This window comes from Numenius arquata, chromosome Z (assembly GCF_964106895.1).
Source record: "Numenius arquata chromosome Z, bNumArq3.hap1.1, whole genome shotgun sequence".
Lineage (NCBI taxonomy): Eukaryota > Metazoa > Chordata > Aves > Charadriiformes > Scolopacidae > Numenius > Numenius arquata.
Genome location: NC_133616.1, coordinates 79,126,590 through 79,153,483, shown reverse-complemented (window position 1 = coordinate 79,153,483; position 26,894 = coordinate 79,126,590). Strand labels below are relative to the sequence as shown.

Sequence of the window (26,894 nt, the reverse complement as noted above, 5' to 3'; positions counted from 1 at the left end):
GGCATGTAAGTGATAAGATGAGGGGTAATGGCTTCAAACTAGAAGAGGGGAGATTTAGATTAGATACTAGGAAGAAATTCTTTACTGTGAGGGTGGTGAGGCACTGGAACAGGTTGCCCAGAGAAGCTGTGGATGCCCCATCCCTGGAGGTGTTCAGGACCAGGCTGGACGGGGCTTTGAGCAACCTGGTCTGGTGGGAGGTGTCCCTGCCCATGGCAGGGATGTTGGAAATCAATGATCTTTAAGATCCTTTCCAACTCAAACCATTCTATGATTCTGTGATCCACAACCATTTCCTTAGCTTAAGTTAAGATACAAGATTTGGCCCAAAATGCAAGAACAATGTAGAAGAAACCATGTTTTCACAGCAAAGTGAAACTTTCATGAAATGTTTCTTCTGTCCCTTGGAGATACAGTAGGGAGATAAAAAGATAGACACTGGCAACTATCAACAGCAGCAAACATAAATTATTCATAATTTACACTCTTTCATTCTATTTATTAACATCTTGACAACATTGATTTCTTCTATGAAGGATAGAATATATAGATTTCTTATTTCCTCATCCTATACTCATCCTGTGAGCCTTGTACAGTCATCTGATAATTTAGGAGAAAGATAGTTCCAAAAACTCTCAGGGAAAGGAACACAAGATAAAAGAAAAATAACTACTTTTACAGTTCTAACAAAATATGCTATTTTACATTCTGGAAAAACAAAGATAAAAAGAATGTCTCACCCACAGAAATTATGGAGATATTGGTAGGCTGGTAATAATGATTTGTGGATGAATATTGTGACTTTACAACACATTGAAGTAAGAGCTGAGAGCTTAATCCTGTCTGGTGCTGAGCATCTCACTGTTTAGCTGTTAACAGGAAGAGTCCAAATGTATCAGCAGATCTCAGTGAATTCCTGAAGCTATTAACTTCTGCCTCTTCATCATTTGTGAAGTTATTTTACAAAGAAAAAGAATTTTGGTATCTTATATTCACAAGTGCCCCATGTGCAGCCTGTATCTTTGATCAATCTTCAACAAATTAGTTGTTTCAAACAGAAGGAAATGCGGTGTTCAGTTTTCCTCTTTGCACCATTTCAAATGGAAAAGCTGTTCCAAGAACAGTGGCTCCTGCAGCTCCTGTTTGGCTTCTGCTATTTAACGGCCAGGCATTTGAGTTCATATCTGTGCTGAACTTCTCTGAATGCAGACAAAAAGGTACCTGGGGGGAAAAAAAACCATGCCTTTAAAAAATGAAGCCTTTCTCATTCATTTTGAATAGTTTGAATGTGTTGCCTGAAAAATATGAAAGCTTCTCCTGTTGTCTTCAAGAAGCAAAATAAATTACATTGCAGGCTGGCAAGAGGGAAGAAACTATATTTTAGAAAAAGAACCAGAGGTAATAGCTATCTTGTTTTTCTCAACTAGAGGTCAGTAGCTCACTGTGCCTCCAAAGCTAAAGACATCCAAACCAAATTTGACTTTTTTGGTTTTTAATCACATTCCACATGTGATTTATAAATTGCACAGCCTGCTGTAGATAATTCAAGGCTAGCTGCAATGTCAAATGGCATTTCAGAGGCTGTTTTTTAAAATAAGATGAGAACACTTGAAAGTAACCTAAAGGAGTCTGGCAGTCTGCAGCAGTGTCAGTCTTCAGTAGCTATCAGCAGTGCAATTAACTGCAGGTAGACAATGTCTAGTACGCAAATGGCCACTGGATTTGTGCACAAAATGATGAACTAGTTATAAGTTACATGCTTTGCATGTCTGGTTAGTTGCCATAGCAATGGAAGACAGGAGCCTACTTATAAAGGAAAAGTTAGATCATGTCAGGTTAAAAATCTTTCTGCTAGATTTGCTAATGGGTTTTCTATATGGTGTTTAATTATTATAATACCTGGCTTACATTAATAGATTCAGTTCCTACATATAATCCACATACTTGGCACAGTTAAAGAACATTTTTTTTGGTAATAGTATTTAAATTATTATTACTATTATTTAATAATAATATTTAAAATAGTATTTTAACCTAACAGTATTTTTTTTTCTGCACTGGTTTAAATTACGAGTGACTTCTGTTACTTGCAGCTGAGTTAACATGATTTGTATCAGATAAAGACCTACCTATACTTAGTCTAGGTTGTGCCTCCAGCACACATAACACTCCTACTTGTACCACACTAAGAGATGAAGGAAGACGACATGCTCATGTTAATATTAATTATATTGCTCATTATAAGTCTCTACCTTTAATTTATATAAGCATTTCTGGAGGGAAGATGGTCTTTAAAATAATTCTATTTTTGCTTGACTTTGAACCTTCTATCATAAAGCACTTGTAAACTAGATACAGTGGAGTAAATTCCCATTTTAGTAGCATCAGTAGATAGATCAAGTGGAAAAAATAACAAGAATGTCATAGTATGTTTTGCAAGATACCTATTCTGAAATTGAAGAAATAATAAAGGTCATATAGTATATACTCTTATTCATGTATCACCAAGGGGAGAAAAAACAGTATTTCTGCTGGCACTGGACCCTTTTGCGTAACTATCCATAGCTATCCATTGCATGCCAACCAACTCCTGGCTCTTCAGCTGGTCCAGAGAAAAGTGCTCAGTGAAGAGAAAAAAGGAGCATGGCTAAGATCAGAAGTGGAAAATTTACACCCACTCACAGAAGTTTTATGTACACCAGCTGCAAAGAAAGAATCTTTTTTTCTCCTCTTAATGATTCCAAAGATACATGTGCACACATACATACGTATGTGTATATTAACAAAAACCCCGCCCAGTCTCTTATAGTAGAAAGCATCTTCCACAGGATGGAGTATGTTTATAAACAGCAGCTCTATTTCTGGTGAGAAATCAAGACATCTTTCACCATCTTCTTCCTGGTATTGTTCACTTCATGGTGAAAAGATTTATTCCACCAAGAACAAACAACTTTAAAACAAGTAAATGATCTGTTCAAATCTGCAAATTCCTGAATTCCCTCTTGCTTAAGCAAGTCTTCTTCAATGAATACTAATAAAAAAATAAAATGTTTCCAAAATAGAGGAATATGGCTGTCAAAAATTACTTTTCATGCAGGGTTTTTTTTTAATTTTATTTTAAATGAGATTTTAAATGAGCAGTGCCCTCTTTGTTCAAACACTGAGATGATCTGCACTGAAACAAGCTTCAAACAGAAGCTCGGTGTAGCTATTCTTTTAAAATAATCTGCCTGTAATATAAGAAGGATTAAATGTTCCATTAAATAACATGTTTAAAATATTCTGCTCATAATAAAAAATATGGTTAAGGTACAGCAGACAACATAGTGACTTCACCGTCTGAGGCTTGAATATTGAAGTCTGAACTCTCAGCCATTATCATAAATAGCAGGAACCAATAATTCTACAGCTGATTCAGACTGTTCATGCAATTTAAGTTTCTGCAAGATGAGAAATCCAAAAGGTTCTCTGTGGAGAGAATTTTCTTCCTCCTTGCCCATCCATTGACACAGCACCACAAACAGTCTTTCCCACTGCAGCCTTAATGAATATGCCCTAAAACCTGTTTTCCAGCTCTACGTTTGGAGCAAAGCAAACATCACTTGTAATAAATTCCACTTTTCCCAAGCTATTCTTCTTCAGGTATTTCTTCTAAAGTATTCTATCATAAAACATACGATAGTTTTCTTTTTAAAATATGAATCAATTTACAGTGTTGTTATTCAGATTTGCTGCTTATGCTGTAAAACACATTTTTGAAAAATACTATTGAAAAATCAACACTATTGAAAAATCTTAGTTAGTGTTTGAAGGCAAGACATCCAAATTGCTTGTTGGACACAATTATATACAAGACTTGTTTATATTTCAGAAATCTTTTTTGAAGAGAATATCAGTACATATGCTACAGGTTTTCGTTCTCTTTTGCTTGAACTGATCATAAAATAAGTTATGCTACTTAAAAGTTACAAAACATGATTTTTCTACTTTTTTATTTTAATAGCAGCTGTAAGAGACTAAGCTACAGAGGAGCTACACATATGTGTGTGGGGTGTGTATATGTAAACTTACTGAAGCTGCTGAGTAAATGTTTTAGCAAGTTACACCTTTCAAGTATGCAGACTGACATAAATAGATGTACCCACTGTAAAATCTTTAACATTCTACAACAGGAGTGTTAAAATACAGGAGCTTCAGTTGAATTTTACCAACACAGGCACCTTGTAATATGGGAGCCGCTGGGCTGGGTGAGGCTGAAACCCTGTCCAAGGGAGGGACCATCCTGTAGCAGATGACTAGAGAAATTAAAAAAAAAGAAAATAGGGCTGTACCTTGCCAGCCTCTGGCTTTCTTCTATCTGTATTTTTAATAGCACCTGCTGGTTTTGCCCCTAACAGTTTATCTGATCTTTAGCAGTAGTTAAAGACTGTGGAAGCAGTGCCACAGTTTAACTATCTGTTGTATGGGGAACCATGACCTTTAGGTGGCTCAGGACAAACCTTCTGGCTCCGACAAGGGGACAGCACAACATTGCCCACTATTGATTTTTCTCCATGCCAGTTATGATTTCATAGACATCTATCACATCTCCTTTCAGGCTGAAGAAACTTAGTCCATTTAATAATCTGTAAAAGGACATTCTTCCGTGCTCGTGGCCATCTTGCCACTTCACACTGTGTATTTGCTGTTAGAGATAAGGCAGGATTAGATCTGCACACACCCAGAAATCAAAATGAAGATATCCACTGGCTTTATGCACCAACACGTTAATATCTTGCACTCTGCTTTTTATTCTTTGACCACTAATCAGCGTGGGTTTTAATATTATTGGGCTTTTTTTTTTCATCGGAAAAATTACATAGAGCTATGTATTATAACTCCAGTATCAGCTTCTTGAATGCTAATAAGTTGTTATAGTCGTCAGAGGTGTTGCATACTGAAACAAACTTCTCAGAAAGAAATGCAAAGAGGGAACATTTATGGTTTGAGACTACCAGCTCTTCAAGAGCTTCTAATTGCTTAGGTGGTTCATTTAATATTGACTGTTTGGGCACAAAGCAGCAGGTAATTAAAGAAAAATTACATTTGGCTACAGGAACAGTTTTTTTTCTACTGATAAATCAGATGTACAGTTTTGTCCTTTGTCCTCCCTGCTCTTTCCAAGTTTCTTGGCTTCGTAAGTGAACTTAAGCTGAAGTAAAATGAAGAGTGATAAAGAATATATTTTCCCCATAAGAAATTTGCCATGGGTCCACAGCAAAAACATCTGGTAAATACGCTCTTAGAATATATATTTCATGAAGATCACATTTTTGGTGCTGACAAAGCTTCCCTCACTTTCTGATAAATATAATTCCCTAAAATCTTTTTTCTGATCCAGCACATTTAGTTAATTTCTTGAAACCGAATCTTGCATTTTGAGGGAAGGCAAATTTCAGTTTTGCATAAATTAACCTCTGAAACAGATGAGTTTGACTTCAAGTGCCAATGAAATCATGTATGAGTTAGAAATACGATTTACTTGTCATTTTCCTGCTCTGAGTAAATGACATAATCCTACATTTTTCAGCTGTATTTGTTGTTTGGTTTGCATCACATACTTTTATTTATTTTTCATAGCTACATGCTATAAAAACAGACTAATACTGAGGCTGTAGATGGGTTCTTCTAGCAAACAACAATGTTTTTTGTTCTAAGCCTTCATTTAAATGTTATCTCTGAAATACATCTTACTTGGGAAAAAAAAAATAGAGAGTAAAAGAATTTTCCAGTAGCTCTGCAGGAAGAATTTTCTGCAGTTATGCATTGCTTATCATCTGGCTCAGTGAAAAAAAACAATCAACAGATATATTGCATGCATGTGCAAGAAGCCAAATGAAAAAAATTTACTTTTAAGCTTTCCTAGCTGCATGTTATACATTGGGGGGTACCACTCTGTAACTTTAATAATAATTTTACTGCCTTTTATTGTATGCTGTATTGCCACAAATGAAACTCAAATTCAGGTGCAACCTTGTTAGCCCAAGCTCCAGCTGATTCATGTAATCAACACTGTACTTGAAGAACAAACAATTTTTCCTGTGGTAAATATTTTTTTTTTTTCCTTTAACTCACAGTGCTGTTGTTTCTGTGGTCAGTGTGTCTGCAATTTTATCCATCCGTCTTAACTCCTAGGTGCTTTAATGCTCCCGTCTCCGTCTTAGTGAGACTCCAGATGAGAAGGGAAATGCGTCACTTGTGAAAGAGCACCACTTGTGGAGGATACACATTTTGTTTGAGGTGCCAAATTGATAGCACTTGAGAGAAGCTTTAGAAATTCAAAGAAAAGGTGCAGCATAGAGACCAAAAAGTGAAGATTTTCATATAGTGCTGCTTTGTAAATATGTCACGAAAGAACCAGCTTGAGGGCTAAAATAGTTGATCAGCCTTTTCTGAATTCACCCTCTGACATTTTCCCTAAGAGCTTCCAGGAAAGTTGTCATTCTGCACTAATTCAGTCATACAAGCACTTCTTCAGGAGGTCCATATTCCTTCTCTGCATGATGCAAACAAAACTCATTCATTTCAAGTTGAAAAGCCATCAAATACAGTTTTTACAAATAAAAAGCGAATTGGCTGACATTTGAAGAGAATGAACATTTCCCATAAAAACTGAAAATATCCCCAGAGAATAACTGATCATTTTGCCAAAGAGCGGTGCTGTGGCCTTTGAATTTAAATAGTGGCTGCCAGGGGAAAAATCCAGCGTTGTTTTAAGACAGACGGAAGTTTGAGAACTCACGTATTGGCTAACCCACACTGGTGGAAATAACATCGTAACATGCACTGTACCGTGCTAGGATTTTTTAATTTGATCACAAACCGATGCCCTGAATTCATATGCTGACTTTTGTTCAACAGAAGACAACACTATCCTTGATAATCACCAGCTTTTCAAGGGTTTATATACTTGCATCCAAGCTGCATTCCTAAGTGACACAATAAAAATGCTTCTTAACTTTAATTATTAATGTTATTTTGTTGGAAACAATAACAGGATCTCCTGGGACTAATTTGACATGATACAAATGCCAAGTAAAAAGACATTTAATTTTTTAAATGTTAATGATTTTTATGTAACTCTCAGAGTGGGGCTCTGGGTGTTGGCAGAACAGCAGATTAAGCCTTGAATCGAAGGCTAAATCTGCACTGGGGCTGTGTGCCGTGCTCATAGCCAGCTCCAAGGTGCCTCGCATGCAATGAAATCCCCAAGTCTTAGCAAAGGCAGCATCTCTGCAGCATCAGCTGGGTGCCTGGATGATCAAAATTCAGGATGGAGGTCAGGGAGCGGCCCAGGGATGTCAGGAGCGTAGCACAGCTGTTCCCTAAACCACGTAGCCTTAAACCTTCTCGTTACTCGCCCTTCAGGTGTTCCAGGGGAATTTTGACAACGACACGCACCGTAAGAACGTCATCGACCCTCCGATCTACGCCCGGCACATCCGCATCCTCCCGTGGTCGTGGTACGGCAGGATCACCCTGCGGTCGGAGCTGCTGGGCTGCACAGCGGAGGACTGAGGCCGACCTCCGTCACAGCTCTCGGTATAGCTACAAGTCCCTCCATAGAAGAAACTGTGCAAAGCCTGTAGGATGCTGAGTGGGTTTTTCATGAACAAGTGCTCATTTTATGGTAGGCCGCTAACTGTCTTTCGCAAAGAGGTCTAAGCCTGCCCTTTAAATGATCCAATCCGATTCTGTCCTTGAAATCTGTTAGTGTTGTCCCTTCTGCTGTGGAATTATCTTTCTAGTTTTCCTTTGAGTTGTTCACACTAGTTGAAACGTGTTAGGGAAAAACAGCAGCATCCTTTTTACAAGGGAAGAGAAATAGCATGACAAAGCTCATTTGCAGCTTTAGAAACATTGGCCTGACAAGTTCTCCATAAATCATACTGTCATCTTACTTGCAAAAAGTGATACTGCAGCTTTTAGCAATAAGTTTTCTTGGGGATGACTGCATTATAGTAATTGTGCCTATCAAACACTGTCAGTATTTATGACATATATTTTGGAAGATATTCTGTGGTACTGTAAAATCCAGTACCTGTGATATTACAAGCTACCTTTCATCACTTTTCATCTGAACAGCAGAGTCCATGCAACTAAAGGGTTTTCCTAACTAACCCCATTTTCCTTCTCTATTTTGCATGCTGTAGACATGTCCTCCATCTTTTCTGTTTAGTATCACCACTGATGTTATTTTCCTTGAAAGAGGTGACCTGTTTGCATATGGAACAAAATCTGCTATCAGTATATTATGAAGTTAATGAATTTGCCAAAGTTTATTAATTCTGCTTGAGATGCGCTCTTTCAAGGAGGCTGAGATGAGATGCTAGGCTACTTGTGGCAGCTCATCTTAAGTACCCATGTAGGTAAAGGCAAACAGCACGTCCGAAATCCTGAGCCCCTTTTGTGACTTGCCCAGGGGTGAGCGCACAACCCTAGGTGGAGCTGCCTACCCAATTACTGCCCTCAGAAACCTCCTCAATTTCTGTGAGGGGGTAAATGTGGGGTGCAGGAATCGGGTGCTAAGAAACACACAGGAGGAATGACTCCCTTTCTGCCAGGAGACCCTCTCAGTAGGCTCTTATGGTGGCGTTCACAGCATTCCTCCCGGGCATGAAGGCAAGAGGTGACGTAGGAGTTCATCAAAGCTGGGCCCTTGCCGCCTTCTACTCCCAACTATGCCTTTTCAGACATATGCCAGTGAGCCACGAGGAGACTCATTTTTATCACGCCCCATCTACAGAAATGATTCATACACGCTATGCTGTTTTAACAACATGATAGCCAGCAAGGACCCCAGTTTAAAAAGTAGGTTTTAGGAGGAAAAGTGGAGCAGTAGGGGGCACATCCTCTCCTGTGCCTCTGTTTCTGATGATGATGGAGATAATGATACCAACCTTTGTAGAGCACTCTGAGTTTCCTTGGAATAAATGACTCTATGACTATGTTAGAGTAGCATCTAAGTCTAAAAAAAACCTGGGACAAGGAGCGAGGGGACGTCTTACCCGTCACCTAAATAACAGCATTTGGGATTACTGCACCCTTTTAATTTCATAACATGCTGATGTGGAGAGAGATAGATAGGTATATAAAGCTGCATGCTTTAGCAAATGTCACTGAACTTATTTCTTTGTCACCATTACATTCTCACCAAAACTCTGAAGTAGGAACCTGGGCACTGCTTCCCAGGCAAACAGCTAGCTGGCCCACAGTCTGCAAAGGGCAGAGTTTATTTTGGAAACAAAATGGTTTGGATTTCAAAAACCCACATTTAATCACACATTCTCCACCACAGACAAAATATATTATACATTGAACTGTGAAAGACTCTAGAATAGCAGCCAGGAATTTTACATACATGAATTGGGGATATATTGGTGGCGGTTTTCTGATAGTGTCACTTAAACTGTCACATTTTAACAAACAGAACACCCTGCCTCTATAAAATGACTTAATCCTTAAACTGTATTTATACAAGTATTTATTTTATAAGGCTTAGACATTTAAAGACTTCTAAAGAAGAGTCTTGTAAAGGTAAAAGTATGTGTAAGAAATGTTGAGGTCCTGTGCAACACTGCTAAGTTTGTTCTTTATTTTTTACTTTGTGCTGCATAACAAAAGCCACTAGACTGTTACTGTCTTGTCTGTAACTGTGTTAACAGCATTCCTTAATGATGTATATATGGAGTGGTCTTCAAGCATAGTGAGCAATTTTAAAGAGAAAGTCAATCATGATGGTACTTCTAAAGAGATTAAAAAATCTGAATAATGGAGGACAAGCTTATTCCCAAATTACCTGCTGCCCATGTTTTACACTTTAGGCTTTACAAACAAACAAACAAACAAAAACAAACAAAAAAAACAACAAAACAAACAAAAAAAAAACCCACCAAAAAACAAAACCAAAAACAAACAAAAAAAAAGAAAAAGAAAGACATAATAGATATATCTTTAGGGCACACAAAATATTTAAAAATGTCCAAAAACATTTTCCTGTTATGGGAGAGCAATTGACCCCGAATTTAATTACAGATGAAGAATAGCATGTAGCTATTTCACCAGTCAACTGTACCCAAAATATTGAAGGCCATTTCAGAAAATTAGGCTCCCTAGTTTACCAACTTGCTTTAATGTTCTTTTGAAATATTTGTTGTGTTCTTAAGTGATTTTTTTTCAGGTTATTCATTTTTTGCAACTTCCATTTTGGTTTTGAATTAATATTTCTTGGTTTAGTAATTGTAATTGTTATCCATTCATCTGCATATAAAAATAGCGTTGTCATGATACTTAACATAGTAATTTCATTTTGTCCTAATTTAGAGCTGGGTATTTTCATCCTTATGTCTTGTGTCAGCTTTCAGCTGCCAGCAATCTTCACAAACTGCAAAGAAAGCTCCATACATTATGATAACGCTCTGTGATAAGTTATAAAAGAATGTGATGCCCTTACAATTTCAACCAACATACTGGGGCTTTTTCTAATTAAATTATTCCTTAGCTACTAAGAACTTTTCTTTAAATGGCATTGTGTAGCCATAGTACCAAATTCTGCTCCCAGTGTCAGTAGCATGTCTGAAATAACTCTTGATTTTTCTGTAATAATTCAGATTTAACAAAACAGATGAGAATTAGATTATGGCCTAGAATTTAACTTTTACCCTTTTGTTTTATTTTCTTGTCTTGGTGAACACCATTAACATAAGGGACAAGTTATAAATCACCACAACTGTACTCTCCCAGTGACAGCAACTGGCATCCCACAGCCAGAAATAAGTGCACAGCGGGATATGTCCCTTTAAGAGAGGATGGAGAAACGCTCTGAAATGATCCTTGACTTCTCTATTAATTGAAACAATGGCATTGAACAGGACTGAAAATGTTCTCCTAATTAAATTTCACCCTGAACCAGTTAAGTATTTGTAGGCAGACTTCACCTTTCTGTAGCTCTGTAATGTGCTACGTTTATAGCCTGGGAAATAAAGCACCGGCACGAGGCTCCGTTTTATCTGTGTTCTGTTAAGGTCTTATCATGTTAACTGGCTCTGGTTTTGAGGTTGACTTTCTCTTTTGGAATGGCTGCATACAAATTAGTGTCAATTTTGAAGACTAAGGATACTAAATGAGTGTATCTTTGCTCTACAACAAATATGAACTATAATATTCAGTGCTGGCTTCTGATGTGTCAGTAAGTACATAAGTATCTCGGACACAATGACCTTTGCAACCTTTCAAGCTGTGTAATATTCCAATGGTTTTGTATATACTTAAATCATGTAGGATGATGTAAAACCAGTATGACCTTGTCTAGTCTTCAAACTTAACAATAAAACTTTTGAAAAATGAGGTCATTTCTGAAGCACTTACATTGCCGTACCTTGAAGGAGATACTACTTATCTCAGCCTCACTGGCAGCAAATGCAGAGCAGAGATATGATGTGGCATTTTCCTGGATTCATTCACAGGTTCTTTGTGGTAGGTAAGTTTGTTTCTGGCAAAATCAACTGTGGTGCTGCTCTCCCTTCAATGTGTTCCCTTTGTTCTTTCAGATAAAAAAGCAAAGGTTTGAATGAGACTAAAAATATTTTTCTGTCTTACTGCTCTCTGAATGAGCACCAGAAATGTAAACTGACAATTTCATTTCCTTTAAGTCAAATTTCTTGGGATATTTATCAATCCTTATCCTCTCTTCTCCACTCCTGCATAGGCAAATTAATTTCCGAAAAGATAAACAACGGCTGCAGCACAGACCCGCTATGAGGCTTCCAGCGGAGATGCCAAAGCAGGACCAGTGCTTGCTCACGCCATCGCCTCTCCTCTTCGCTTTATTTGCTCCCCAAAATTTCTTAGCTTAGAAGTCAATAATTTCTGAAGAATCCTAGGGGTTAAAGTAGCGCATGGAAAAGACATTCGCTCCTGATTTCAAACAATGAGATTTTTTTTAAAAGGTTAAAGTTTTGTGTAATTATGAGAGATGGAGCTTCAGTGGTTTACTCCTTACTGATCCATAATAAGAGCATAGATACAAATGCTTTTGTTTCATGCCCATTTGAGATTGTGTCCTTTCACCAGAAATTGTTTTTTAGAAATAAAAACCATCCACAAGTGTGCACTGATTGACATGTACCTTGTCGGCCAAACGTGCAGTCTGAACACTAACAGTGTATCGTCTTTCAACAGAAAAGTCACAGAATTGATGTTGCAATTTTTTTCTGATTACATACCTCTACCAGTCATAAAAATCAGAATATAATGGTACACACAAAAAGGCGATTACTTTTGGTGAATGATGGCTGAACATTATCACTTCAATCAGAAATTTCTGAAAATATATATCTTGAATCTTTCTGACTTTTAATTATAAATTGCAACTCTTTCATGAAACATGGGACCTTCATTCCTGAATAAATGAAAAGTGATTTTTCCTCTTATTCTTCATAATGTAGATCCCCAGGAACTCTAATGAAGACAATGAGATAAAATAATGGGTAATTCTCTTCAGAATAGCAACTATTTATCAATGTCCATCCTCCTATACCTGTTGCTAATGAGCTCAAGGGATTAACATGCATATTGACACTCTACATCATTATGAAATATATAGTCTCTGATACTTCTGTGGTAAATACAATGACATTTACTTTGTACCTTAGATTCAAATAACAGGAGGTTGACCTGTGATCACTTAGCCTTATAAAATAAAATAAAATAGGACAAAATAGAAGATAATTCTACTGATACAAAATTTTATTGTCTTTCTTCTTTAATTTGCATACTTATCCTTACACAGAAATACACTTTAGGATGCAAAAGACAGCTTTAGATTAAGAATACAAAACATATGAGGCAGGTTTGTGTGTCTTTGCTAAGTAGCTTTATAACTGCATTTATCTCTAATTATCTTTCAATTATACATATCAATATCAGCATTAGGGAGCTGTAAATATATATATTTAAATGCCTCTGAACATAAGAACATGGAAACATGTCTTGTTCTCACAACCAAGCTTGCTAAGAGTGCAGCAAAATGTATTTCCTCAGTATATGTTAGAAACAATACCAGTTGTGTTTTGATATAGTACATATCAATTTAGAAGTAGGGTCCACATGTATGGGAATGTATGAGAAGCACAAATAACCTAGTGAAACACAAGTGGGGCACAGCAGATGGAGAGAATCATCAGAGCACATTCTGATCATCACAATAATGTTTCTGATGCTGCTTTCTCGCTGCTTTATACGCTAATGTATTGGGGTTATCTGAGGTTGCACATCAGATGATAGGTCAGTAGTCACATTTCTGATGGCCACATGACTAGATGAAGGATATCAGCCCTCAAAAGCTGGTAAGGTCACTAAACATTTGCATCAGACTGGAAAATAAAAACCAGCCTAAATTAACATCTTGAAATATATTGTTTTTCTGGGATGCTGCAAGAGGTCAGTAGGAGATGTAGAGAAATGTATTGTATTGCCTTGACCACAACAAATACAATTAAATACACAGACTGTTGGGCATAAACTATATATGCGATCCATTGAAGCAGGATCAAAGGTCCTGTAAAAAGTGCTACAGCATGTTCTTAAGAAAGTGTCAGACAATATGATGTAGAACCTATGGACCAATACACTATGGACCCTTGTAGTAGGCCTGGCTGGGATGGATTTACCTTTCTTCATTTCTGGAAAGTGGCTTTAGGGGAAGGTAGCCGTTGCTTGGAGACTCACTGGGCATCAGTCTGTCATGGGAAGTGGTGGCTGATTGCCTTTCCTTCACTTGGTGACTTTAGGGGGTAGTTTCCCGCTACTCACTCATTAAATTGGCTTTATCTCAACCAATGAGCTTTATCACTTTTGGTCTTCCTATTCTCTACCCTGTCCCACTGGTGGAAGAGAGTGAGCCAGCAGCTCTTTGGGGTTTAGCTATGTATGGAGTCAACCCACCACAACTTTAAAGGCAAAACATAAATCGTATCTGAGATCTAGAATTATTCATACTGAATTGTATAAAAAAATATTTTGTCTGATACTTCTTTCATCACTTTTTACATCTGTCCTATTTTTCTCTCGAACAGTGTTGCTTTTACTATTTTTGACTTGGAGAAATTCCTTTATTACATGTGACTCGTGTTACTGTAACAGTTTCACAGCTTCATTAGAAGAGGCACTGATGGAGAATCTTTGAATAAGCAATTAAAGCATGCATTGCTTATGCGAATATGGTGTGTACATTTTTTTATATATTTGTACATATATATATATATATGCCTTTTCTTCAGGAAACTCACTAGTGAGCCTAAGAGTTAATGCCATTTCTAGTGAACCTTCTGACGTGAGTAAGATCAGTGATGGTTTGAGTATATTACCCGTACGCTTATTATTTTCTTCCATTTCTCACAGAAAAGAGAGGAGAAATTAGGATTTGTTGTATGGAAACCATACCTGTTAGAGGTCCTGTTTCTGTTTCCAGGATTTGTGTGTGTGGTATAATTTGGGGAGTCATTTCCTGTTATGTAGACACCAAATGATAGAATCAGACTTGTTTGGGTTGGAAGGGGCGTTCAAACATCACCTCGCCCATGGGGAAGGGACATCTTTCAACAGGATGGGGTTGCTCAAAGTCCCCTCCAACCTGACCTTTAAAACTTCCAGTGATGGACCATCCACAACTTTTCTGAGCTACCTGTTCCAGTGTTTCACCACCCTCATTGTAAAAAATTTCTTCCTTATGTCAGATTTAAATCTACCTTCTTTCAGTTTAAAACCAGTGCTCCTTGTCCAGTCACTACAGGCCCTGGTAAAATGTCTCTGTCCCTCTTTCTTATAAGCTCCTGTATATACTGAAAGGCTGCAATAAGGTCTCCTTGGAGTCATTTCTTCTTTGGGCAGAACAGCCCTGACTCTCTCAGCCTTTCCTCATAGGAGAGGTGCTCCAGCCCTTTGATTGTTTTTGTGGCCCTCCTCTTGACTCGCTCCAATGGGTCCAACATCTTTCCTGTACTGAAGACTCCAGAGCTGGATGCAGTACTCCAGGTGGGTTCTCACCAGAGTGCAGTAGAGGGGCAGAATCACCTCGCTCGACTTGGCTGGCCACACTTCTTTTGATGCAGCCCTGGATACACTTGGCTTTCTGGGCCATGAGCACATGTTAATGGCTTACGTCCAGTTTTTCACTCACAACTATTCCAAATCCTTCTCCGCAGAGCTGCTCTCAATCCATTCATCCCCCATTCTGTACTGGTATCAGGAATTATCCTGACCCAGGACCTTGCACTTGGCCTTATTGAACTTCATGAGTTTTGCACAGGCCCACTTGTCCAGCCTGTCCAGGTCCCTCTGGATGGCATTCCTTCCATCAACCATACCAACTGCACCACTCTGCCTGGTGCCGTCTGCAAACTTGCTGAGGATGCACTCAATCCCACTGTCTATGTCATTGATATTAAATACTATTTGTCCCAGTATGGACGCTTGAGAGACACCACCACCTAGTAACCTCTGGTTACTGGTTACTAGGGCATTGAGCCATTGGCTGTAACTCTTTGGATGAGGCCATCCAGCCAATTTCTTATCCATCCAAGAGTCTATTCATCAAACCCATTTCTTCTTTAGTGGAAAGAATGTTTTGGGGGACTGTATCAAAGGCCTTAACAGAAGTCTAGGTGGTCTCTTCTTTGTCGAATGATGCAGTCACTCCATCATAGAAGGCCACTAGATTAGTCAGGCATAATTTGCCCTTGGTGAAGCCTTGTTGGCTGTATCTAGTCACCTCCCCTTCTTCCAAATGCTTTGAGATGTCTTCCAGGAGGATCTGTTCTATGATCTTACCAGGCACAGAGGTGAGGCTGGCTGGTCAGTAAACACACCCAGTACAACTTTTTCTGTCTAAATGGAAGTGAGAAGCAGGACTACTGGCATTGTCTATAGTAAGTTCTCTCCATCCAGGTCTGTGTATTTTTTCCTGAACTTTAAAAAATCCCCAAACTGAAATATGCCATTCTAATTTCTACTTAGGCTCAATTTGGCGTTGAGTAGTCTTCACCACAGGGATGTGCCCCATGAAAATTACCCCATCTTTCCTGAGCATACACATAGATTGGATACATATATACCTGCATGGTACCTTTTCTTTTATAGTATTTCAGGATGCCTGTTCTTGCACTACTGATCTAGGAAATAAATAAGCAGCACCAGGTCTATCTTTCCAAGGCTGTAAAATGCACTGATCTATGAACTGAAAATGAGAGCTGTTTCACAAATGCTGCCATTGAGACCCAGCCTATGTGGGGGCCAAAGTCCTCTGCTTTGATTACGGAGAGAATAAAAACTAGCAAAAAGAAAAGAAAACTGTAGACTGATGAGATTAGACTAGAATGAGGAGATAGTTTAGGAAAGGATAAAGAGGAGAACAGGCACTTTGGGTTAGGAGAGCTGAAGAGCTGTACAGTTGAAGAACAATAATTTCTTCTAGCATAGAGCCTACAGCCTTGGCACAACCCACACCTGCAGCCACTCCATGCTTCCCAATGCAGTCAGTTGCAGTGGCATAAGACATCCAAGTATCTTAATCTTTAACATTTTAGAACTAGCATTTTGAGGATGAAAATTAAGTTCATCAACCTAATCTAGCTGTTCATTTTCTATATGTTGATATAATTTTCTTCCATTTAAGAAAAATAAGTGGGGATGGGGAGACAGTGCTTATTTGTGGGCATTTTATTTATGTTACTGATTTGTTTAATTATCTTGTCTTAGACGCTCACAAAGAAATGGAGTTTTCTTCACATGGGAACAGGCAGCATTACTTGAAAGTCAGAAGTGCTTCTTTGTTTTAAAGCTGTTTTTCCCTTTACCAAGTGATTTGCAAGTATGTTATTAAAAAAGCCATCACTGACCAGTGACCGGAATAAGTAAGAAGGTTTTCTTGTTCACAAAGGTATTCCATTTCCAGATAGGAGTACATGGGGTCTTCCAGAAGAATCTGACCCAATATTTATACAACATACATACATAGCACATGTCACTCAGCACTTGCATTGGCTGCTCCACCTTTCAATTTCTTTCCAGTTTCTGAGCTGTAATAGAAAGTGTTGTTTAGCTGTGGGAATGAGACCATCTATTCACAAATGGCTTTTCACTAAGAACACGTTTAACTGTAACGGTCACATTCCCCAAATATTTCTGGGAGTCTAAAACCACACTTCCAAACCAGAGCAGCCCAGGAGCTAGGTGTGATGTGGTGAAGGAAAATTTGTCCTGTCCCAGGACAACTGCTGAGCTGACTGAATGGCATGCACAGTTTACACCTGTAAACACAGAGTGGGTAACAGGAATGGCTCAGTAAACATGTCCTAGTTAATCCCTTCATGGTATAAAAGACTGCACTTCAACTAAAACGGTTTGGATATTTTTAAACGTTTAGCAATCTTTTCCCTAGCCTCTACCACAGGCATTCCTATGGCCTGCGAAAAATGCATTTGTGGTTAACTTCTTCTCCAATGGGTTACATTCTATTCAGATTAATGTCTGCAATGCATTTAGGCTGCCTGAATGAACTAATATGCTCCTGAAGTCAGATAATGGACTGCTAGAAGTCCACGTCGAGATGTATGGTACTGGTCTACCATCCTCATTATACCAAACAGAAGGGCTACTTGAGAAATCCTTGATGCCAACAGCTCAGTAAGCAGACATATGAATCAACACCTTGAATTCAAGCAATGTCTTCACAGGAGAAAGGACTTATTTAAGTTGAAGGAGAGTGAAATGTGCCAATAGTGTTCCAGTACGACTGGTAATGTGCTTTCTGATGGATGCCATGCTCCTTTCAGGCACCCAGGCAAGAGCCCAGTATTACCAGGGCTCAAATGAACACTGCTTAGTTCTTAGCTGATGTTTCTCATAACTGAATGTAAAATCATCTTGCGCTGTTTGTTGTGTGAAAAATCTCTGATGGTACACAGTTCCTTAGTAAATTACTCACAACTCTGTCAAACTCTGCCTTTTTTCCTTATTTTGAGCCCTCTTGTACATTCTGGAGATCCTTTTGGTTGTATTCAAATGTCACAGTGAATCAACTGAATGTATTGACAGTTTTGCAGCCCAGATCATCTCCTGAAATGCAGCAATGCAGAGTTTTGATTGAAGAACAGGAAACTAGCATGCAGTTACTGCCTCAAGACTGCCTGGACTGTTCTTCCTGGCCAGTGTAACATGACTTTAAACCAGTGCTGTGCCAGGGAGGGGCACTTTGATTAACACCCTTTTTTTTCATTCATTATTCCCCCCAAATAAGAGTCCTCCTCTTTAGCTCTACAGTAAAAGTGTTGATGGGACCAGCCCCCAATCCCAGTGGATCTTACACAGATCCTTGTGCTTGCAGTTCAGCACTGGTAAAAGGCAAGATTTCGACTATACTTCCCTGCCTGCTAATTGAGCTTCATCAGTAGGACTCCTGGCACAGTTTTTAGGAGCAATGTTGGTAAAGTCGTGTTGGAAGGTGACTCCAGTTTCCACTTTGCTTACCCATCCCTGCCCCTTCCCATGGTATTGGCTTTACCTTATTTGCCCAAAAACTGAAATACAGGTGGAGGGAGAAGAGGGGATTGGGTCCAGCCCCTGCAGGCAGCTATTTAAACCATGAGGCTCTATGAACTATGAGCATCACTGCCAGAACAACATAGACAGAGTCAGCACATCCCGTTCAAAAATGGTGCTCCAAGTCTATGTAGTACAGAAAATGTTTTTATAATTTTACAACTTATTGGAACTGAGTATTCATTACAGAGGGACTGGAGGGGAAAAGGGTAGATCTTCATCTGAACTTACCCCTCCAGCACATGTGTAACTTCACGTCTTTCAATCTCTAAGACTTGTCTTCAAAGCATGGTCTGGCTCTGAACAGTTGAGTTACCCTCAATTAAATTTATTAAGTTAAGGTTAATTTTATAACCAACCTAGTTGAAAGGCTAATTTATATTACACAGTTCTGGCTAAAATGATTCCAAATGTCAATGTTGTCTTAATAAACATCTTAACTGTTTCACAGGGCTTGTTATTCATCTGTTTTCATCTTGAGACAGCCTCATTGTATGCAGTGGAATTAGTTACTTTGAGAACAGGAAAGATCCTACCCATGAATACTAATCCTCAGCCTTTATTAAACTAAAGCTAAGGGCAGGAGGGGCAGGGAGAGTGCAGGGAGGAGGAAGAGAAAAGCAATACCTGACACTGTAAACCAGAATTTGACATATATTTGCACAATCAGGAGGAACAAAGCTGTAAGAGGTACCTTTTCTCTGTGCTCTCCTCAGGTGAAATAAGGGCAGTATAGCACTGCACATGTACGCACGTGTGATCGGCATTATTCATGGGTAGGTGCCCAGATGTGAATGGCACTGCTACACAGGCTGTAATTTGCAGAAGCAGCTGCATGACTGGCATCTTCGCCTATGTATTCACCATAACCTTTTTCTATTCCTGTTACATTAAACTCTCTTAACTGATTATGCAGGATCTCAGACTGCTATATGATCCTGTTACCTTCAGGCATAATTGCAAATGAGACAAGAAATCTCAGTTGTACTGCTCCTTATAATAGCATTCTTTCTTTGTCCAATGTTAATTATTCCTTGCAGCTGACAATGAAACACAAAGACCAAAGAGTTAATTTTCAGCATAATGAAAAGTCAGTACGTGCTAATATGTTTCATGTTACTTTGCTTATTTACCTAGAAAAACGATATTTTGTTTTACTCTGTGAATACTTAAAAACCAGGCGCTATATAAAAGGTGAGAACAAAAGGCACAAAGAAAAGCATCAGATGTGTTTGCAAACCAAAGAGGACTTGCCACAAGCTGTGATGAGAGAAAACAACTGCTGAGCAAAAACTATGTAGGTTTTCCTTCCATGGCCCTACAGCTTTGATGGTGCCTTTCCCTCTGTGGCACAGCCCTGTTGTTGACACCATGACATGTGCTGGTGTGCGACTGACCTGACACCCAGAAGGGAGGATGGAGACACCCTCATGAACCACATCCTATCTCTCCCCAATAGCTATGGAAGAGGGAAGAGGGAAACCTGCCCTGGAGGACTCCTCCTTCTCTGCAGAGGGCTGCAAGTGGAGCACCCTAGTGACACTGGGGAGACCCAAAGGAAAACCATCCTTCCTGCAAAATAATTCCCCTGGTGTCAGTGAAGCTGTGAGCAGGATCCAGCCCATCAGATGAGGGAGAAAGTCACATGAGTTATTCCCCCAGTGCCCTGTGGTGCCTGCCTTCCTCTCATATGCATACAGGAGTGAAGAGTACATCTCATCATCTATAACTTATCTGATTCTGTAATATAGCTAAACAAGTATTTTGCACATTTATAGGTGTCCATTATGCTTGGACTTCACCATCAAACACAACAATATTCAGCCTTTCTCTACTTGTACATTATTTAGCACAGAACATTGGCCAGACCTAGACGTCCCCCAAAGACATAAAGTTTTTTTCCATCATCCTCTGCAGTGACTTCAGGTCTGTGTTCATGTGTCGATATAGTGGTTTTCTCTGCTCAAATTGCATTAACTTGCATAGGACTTGTGTGCTGTCTCATATTCAGTATGTACTGAAGTGCTTTAATATATTGTGGTCCCTAAAAAGTGTTTGTTGATCTTAATCCAAGTTAAGTGGGATATGAGGAAGTGAAATTACCAGGTATCACCATAACCATATTTTTTTCCAAGAATATTGCCTAGAACTGATGCATCATTCAAACATACTAATCAAAAATTAAATGTGGATCTAATTCAGATCTTCCATTTACTTTCAGTGCTGCAGTTTTAAATTCATAAAGTCTAACATTTGCTAGTCAAATATTATGCAGACAGCTGACACTATTTATTCAGATGATGACTCTTACAGTTTTGTGCAATGCCATATGATATTTGAGGATAAGACTTACTCAGTCCCTCTTATTGAAGCCATTCCTCTTCTTCCATCCTTCTGCAGCCATATTTTGAGAGAGAGAGAAAATGAATGTGATAAATGCAGCAAACAATTACCATCAGGGGAGAGGTTATGCCTTATCCTCACAGCCTGAAGGAAGGCAATGAATGCTGAACACCTTAGACTTTTTGTAGTTCAAGTCTCTAATCGAGGCAGTATTTTGTTCTTTATATGATATGTGAAATGTGGCTCATAAAATTATACTCATTATTTGAAAAAAATAAAAGAAACATCTTATACACGATCACAAGCACTCAAAAGCTAGAGACTTCTCATGCTTAATTTCTATCGATGTAAGTTCTGCATCATTAATAGTAGGAAACTTAGGGAAAATAGCACTTTTAAAATTCAGATTGTTATTTCCCCCTTCTAATCATAATTCTCAATTGCATACATTTTCAGAGGTGTCTGAGTCTGGGTATTTCACCTAAAAATACTGGAGCTTCCTTTGGAGAAAGTATTTGAAATAATGGGATGTTGATACAGATATGGTGAATTTTTTTTCTGCAAGGTGCCTCCATGGATTCTTTATTCTGTGGAAATTATGTCATTGCCCTCTAAAATGAACAATCCTGGCAAAATTTATTCCCCTGGCTTCTTACCATAGGAAGGAAGGTGAGAGTCCCATCTGACCACTAAGATCATGACCAGGTCGATGTGATTCGAACTGTGGTGTCGCAACTGGAAATACGCCACCAGATCACAGCTCTCTTCAGTGTAATAATGAAAGTTTCTCTTGTGCTACAGTCACCTATTGCACTTCTGCTGGAGCCTGGAATAACTATAGTGGCTTAAAACAATATAATATGCTCTTTTAGGAAGTTATCATAGAGACCACCTGTCTTGCTTTTGCAGGGAGTGGAGGTTTCTCATCTTAAGTCATTAGGGCTGTTCTCTTTAATGTCTTCTGAGACATAACAAACAGAAGTAACCAGGGCTTACATTTAAGGACATGTAATTCCCTTGTAAAAATGAATATAAAGTTTAAAAAATAGTTAATATACATTGTTAAAAAATAGTTAATGTATATATAGTGTTTATATGTCCTTGGCTTATGAATTTTGACACAAGGCAAATCTCACAAGATTCATGCATCTGAGCTAGGTTTCAATATGAACATTTTTCCACTTGTTTCAAATATGTTTCAATATAACCAAGTGCTATCCTGCCTCACTAAACTCAAGCTCTGCCTAAATAATAATAGAGTGTATATTTTACAGCTTTATTTTTGACTATTTACAATCTTTTCATAATTTATTGTTCTGGAGGTACAAGGAACAAAACTCCACAGAAGAGAAGCTTAACCCAGAAATTGTCAGCATGTATTAGTCTTCATTATTTCAAACCTTATACACTGTTGTTTTTTTTTAATGAAATATCGAAACATTCCCACATGGCCAGCTGAAAACATTTCCCTTTATAGTGTAGAAAATGTCTAGCATCATTTGCTTAACGTCTTCATGCACATTTGCACTTTCACAAATACACACATAAACTCAGGGGGAGGCAGGGTCAGAAACACATCAGTTATAAAATGAACAATTTGTAAAGGCTGTGGGACTCTCAAACAAATAGGGATTTATTAAGCAAACAAAACTGTAGGCTGGTCATTAGGAAAATGTTCTCAGCACCGAGACTGATTAGACCATGTGGGCATGACAAGTCCCAGGTATGGAGGTTGGTGTGTATAATCAAAAGCGACGTCTTTATCGGCCATGATACCAGTCTGTGGGTTTGGTTTTGGGGAGAACACAAACGCCACTCCATGGAGAAGCTCAAAACTCAGCCTACAAGGGGCAGGCAGCTACTTTGCTCAGTTATGCAAACAGCCTTGGGCTTCTTTTCGTAAGAAAAGCCCCGTGTTATTTGCCCTGCACCAGCAGACCCATTTGGTGATTAATTTACGTAGCAGGTGTAATTATTGACGAAAGGCAGTGAAGCTGTTTTACTTAAGAGGGTTCCATTTGAGGTAAATCTAACTACATCCCAGGTGATAGCCGCTTCAGCCCTCACAGTGCACTAACTGGAGAGTGTGTTTCGTCTCCCGGAGGCACACGGCACCGCCAGGCTCCCTGGAGCACAAGGCAGGCTGCCATTATGCTTAGCTTGGCCTGGTAGTAATTAGAGCGACCCGGGATTTTTCAGAACTACTACATCTTAAGAAACACAGCTTTACCTCCGTTGACCTTCTCCGCAGCTGCCAGGCTGAACAAGCACCGTGGGACTAAAAGCATAAATTAACTTAGTGACTCCTTCAAAGCAGTATTGATTCAGGAAGTGCAATAATGGACAACTGCTTCCTCAAAACCCGCACTCTGTTCAAGTCATTGAACAAATGTATAGGGGATCATTAATTCAGTGGCTTTTATAACATGATTTAACTAATATAATAGAGACTTAAGCCAAGCCATTTCAAATATGTGCATGCTAGTATGAAAGGAGTGTTTTAAAAAAGGATGGAGAGTTGCAGTTCATGTTATTGTGACGTTACATCTTCCCTTTTTCTTTTCTAACAAGGCAGAAGTATATTCTTTTATTCTAAAAAAATGTTTAGTACAAAAGCAAACTTCATCAAGGAAAGGGGGTGAATAGGTTGCAAAGTCAGAAGGACAATCCAAACATACACCAATTTATTGAATATCACAGTTGTCCAAAAGATCTGTGTATTCTAAATTTGAGAAGAGTTTGAACTGATAGACACATGTCACCTTTGATGTACAGCCCTTGAAACTGTTTTTTAAATAGTATTAAGCATGCAAAGGTTTAAACACTCACTCTGACCAACTTACCTGTTTTAAACAATATATTTCCACCTGCAGACTTTCCCTGATTGTCAGTTTTTGAAATGTATAGCTTCAATGCACGTAACTTTATACATATACTATTGTCCAAATGTAATTACCTACAAATGGTGAGACTATAAATCTTGTTTAAACAGGCTATATAAAAACAGAGCAGCTCAAGGTTAGTCCCTGCAAAACAAGCGTGTTTGCTCTTTACAAGACCTTCCTTCAAAAATATCCATATTAACATGTAGATTTGTCACCTCTGCCTTTTCGCACACCTTGGGTTAGCAGAGAGTCTTCAAAACAGCAGGTTCTGGGAGGCAAATTGTCGGGCTGCTGACAACACTGCCACACAGAACTCGGCAACAAACCACCCCCAAAGTACAATGGGCTTCTCCAGCACGGGCAAAAAGAAGTGACCTTCATGCATAATGCAGGGTCCTGACACATATCTACTGCCCGTGTGTGGCTGCAACTTTACAGTTACGTGGGGAGTTCTTAAAATACCAGCTGCAGGAACTTCTGTCAGCTCAGGAGACACAAGACATTATAATCGAGTTACGGTGAAAGCTGTGGGAGGCTGGGGCTGGCGTGTACCTGTCAGTATCCCACAGTGGCACTGCGGAGACGCCAGCACCGGGTTAGTGAAAACGGAGCATCCACCAGTGTTTTAAAGGTATCAATCTTGATAGTCCCTTAAGTTGGGTCGGTTTTACACCAGGCTTCAATTGCATTGCTTTGATTTTATGCTGATATGAGCCAGGAAACCTTCCAATATTTGACTTTTCCTGACAAGAACATCTAGATGGAAAACACCTGTGAGGGTAGCAAAGGCATGAATAGAGTCAGGTTTTTGCTTGTTTGCATTTGTTTTACTGAAATTGCATTTCTGATCTGGAACACTGATTAATTCTGCTTGATCTTTCCCCAGTAATTCTGAGGATAACTGGTAAATATGTTTATCCTGAAATCTCTTTGGTATTAGGGTTCAGTCCTCTTCATATTCTCCAGTTCCTAAAGACAATGAGCTCAGAGGACATACTATGCACTATTTACTCTTTGACAAAGAAACAGTGTAGCACAACTTGAAAGAGAACTGCTAGAAGTGATGCAATTGAAGAGATTGTTCCAATTGTCATTATGATGTCCTTTTATATTAAAATATTACGCTTTTAGAACCTATTTGGGAGATAAGTATGCAATTTAAAACTATAGGTAATTAGAGGCAGAGAAAAATAAAAATAAAGGGGATAAGGGGAATGCTGGAATTCCAATATACTGGGATTTTGAACAATAGTAGTGATATGGATTCATTTGGATCCATAGGTTTATCACTTAAATTATACTAGAGATAATTAGGGAGTCTATGACATGGTGGTAAAAGATGTGTCTCTCCAATTCATTCATTTCCTTAGTTTAGTTGTCATTTGCACCTTTACATTCTTTTTCACATGTTTTTTATTTTCTGTGATCAAAAGGAGCATCTTTCTTTCAGTATTCTTTCCTGCATGCTGGACAAGATGCAAAAAGTGCCACTATTTAGCCTAAGCAATAAAAAGAGGAAGAGTCCTGCATGCACAAGTCAGTTGCAATCACAAACCATATTGAGTTCGTATTGAGCCAGAGAGGGACTCTTTCTCAGGAGATGTAGTGACAGGACAAGGGGTAATGGTTTCAAACTGGAAGAGGGGAGATTTAGATTAGATATTAGGAGGAAATTCTTTACTGTAAGGGTAGTGAAGCAATGAAACAAGTTGCCCAGGGAAGTTGTGGATGCCCCATCCCTGGAAGTGTTTAAGGCCAGGCTGGATGGGGCTTTGAGCAACCTGCTCTAGTGGGAGGTGTCCCTGCCCATGGCAGGGGGGTTGGAACTCGATGACCTTTAAGGTCCCTTCCAACTCTAACCATTCTATGATTCTATGGTATAGGGCTTTTAATACCTTTTAATGGAGAATATTTTCTTTTCACATAGATTTAATACCAAAAAAAATGAAGACCACTTCCCTCTTGAGACACATCTCCTAATTTCATGCAAAGCACCACTCTGCTGTCAGCACATCGCTTTCTTATATTTGTATTTAAAGACTGTATTTAAAGTGGTTACCCTTAAAATCTCAACTGCGGCCCTAACTCCCTGGCTCCCAGGATGAGTAATGGCACTACCATCCTCCTCTGGGCAGCAGAATTGCCTGAGTTGGTTCTGTAGGGCTTTGTTTTGCTAGCCCCCACCTCTGATGGCCCATATACCTGCCTCTTTATTCAGGTTTGCTGATGGGAGCCATCCCGTCAGCCTACGCTGCGTTGTGCTTCAGCACAAGCAAGGGTCACAGGGGCAGCTGCGGTGCACTGTTATCCCAAGCTGAAAATCAGACTTCATAAAGGGTCAATAAATTCACTTATAAAAACTTCAGCCCCAACTACCCAAGCTGAGCTTCCTGCCTACGACAGATGAGTAGCAGGGAAATATTAGCTGACCGTAGGAGGCGGCTGGGAAGGATTAGCAGGACGGCTTCTATTTTCTGCTGGAGCTCATCATAACACGTGGCATTTCTTTTTTTTTCAGTTACGAAGGAGGACTGAAAGATTTCGTGGGTGTTTGCTTACAGGTGTACTGCCTGGGTGAAACCTTGTGATGCCCCAGGCTATCGAACTTCTGCAAACCTACTGCAGTGCTTGAGTGTGTCAATAACAATGCTGTAGAATTTGTACACTTTTCTGTAAAATCCTTTGTTATCTTAGTCCTTATGAAGGGTGAATCAAAAATATAGACATTTTAACAGCCTCCATGCATGTTAGCAAATGTGGGCATTACAAGAATGGCACAGGGGACCAGGAGGTACATCTCATCCCGTGCAGGCACAGGACCTGTTCCCAACACGCTCCTGTGCATGGATGGCCCAAGAAATAAGGCAGTCCTACAAATAGCATTAGGCCCCTGCTGTTGCCAACAGTGAACCGTCTCCCTCACCGCTTGCCCGGCTGCTTAAAACGATTTTCCACTGCATGCTTTATTAGTAGCTTCTGTGGCAGGTCAGCACAAAATCTGGTGTAAATCTCCTGCGTTATCCTGTTGCA

General features: G+C 39.2%; 1 protein-coding gene across 1 annotated transcript in view; it reads left to right on the top strand.

Annotated features, from left to right (window-relative positions):
* EDIL3 (EGF like repeats and discoidin domains 3) overlaps nucleotides 1–7,557 on the top strand; it is a 192,183-nt gene extending 184,626 nt beyond the window's left edge. Inside the window, exon 11 of the mRNA XM_074166891.1 lies at nucleotides 7,408–7,557. Coding sequence (XP_074022992.1) covers nucleotides 7,408–7,557 — 150 coding nt within the window. The remainder of the gene's footprint in view (nucleotides 1–7,407) is intronic.
* The last annotated feature ends 19,337 nt before the right edge of the window (nucleotides 7,558–26,894 follow it).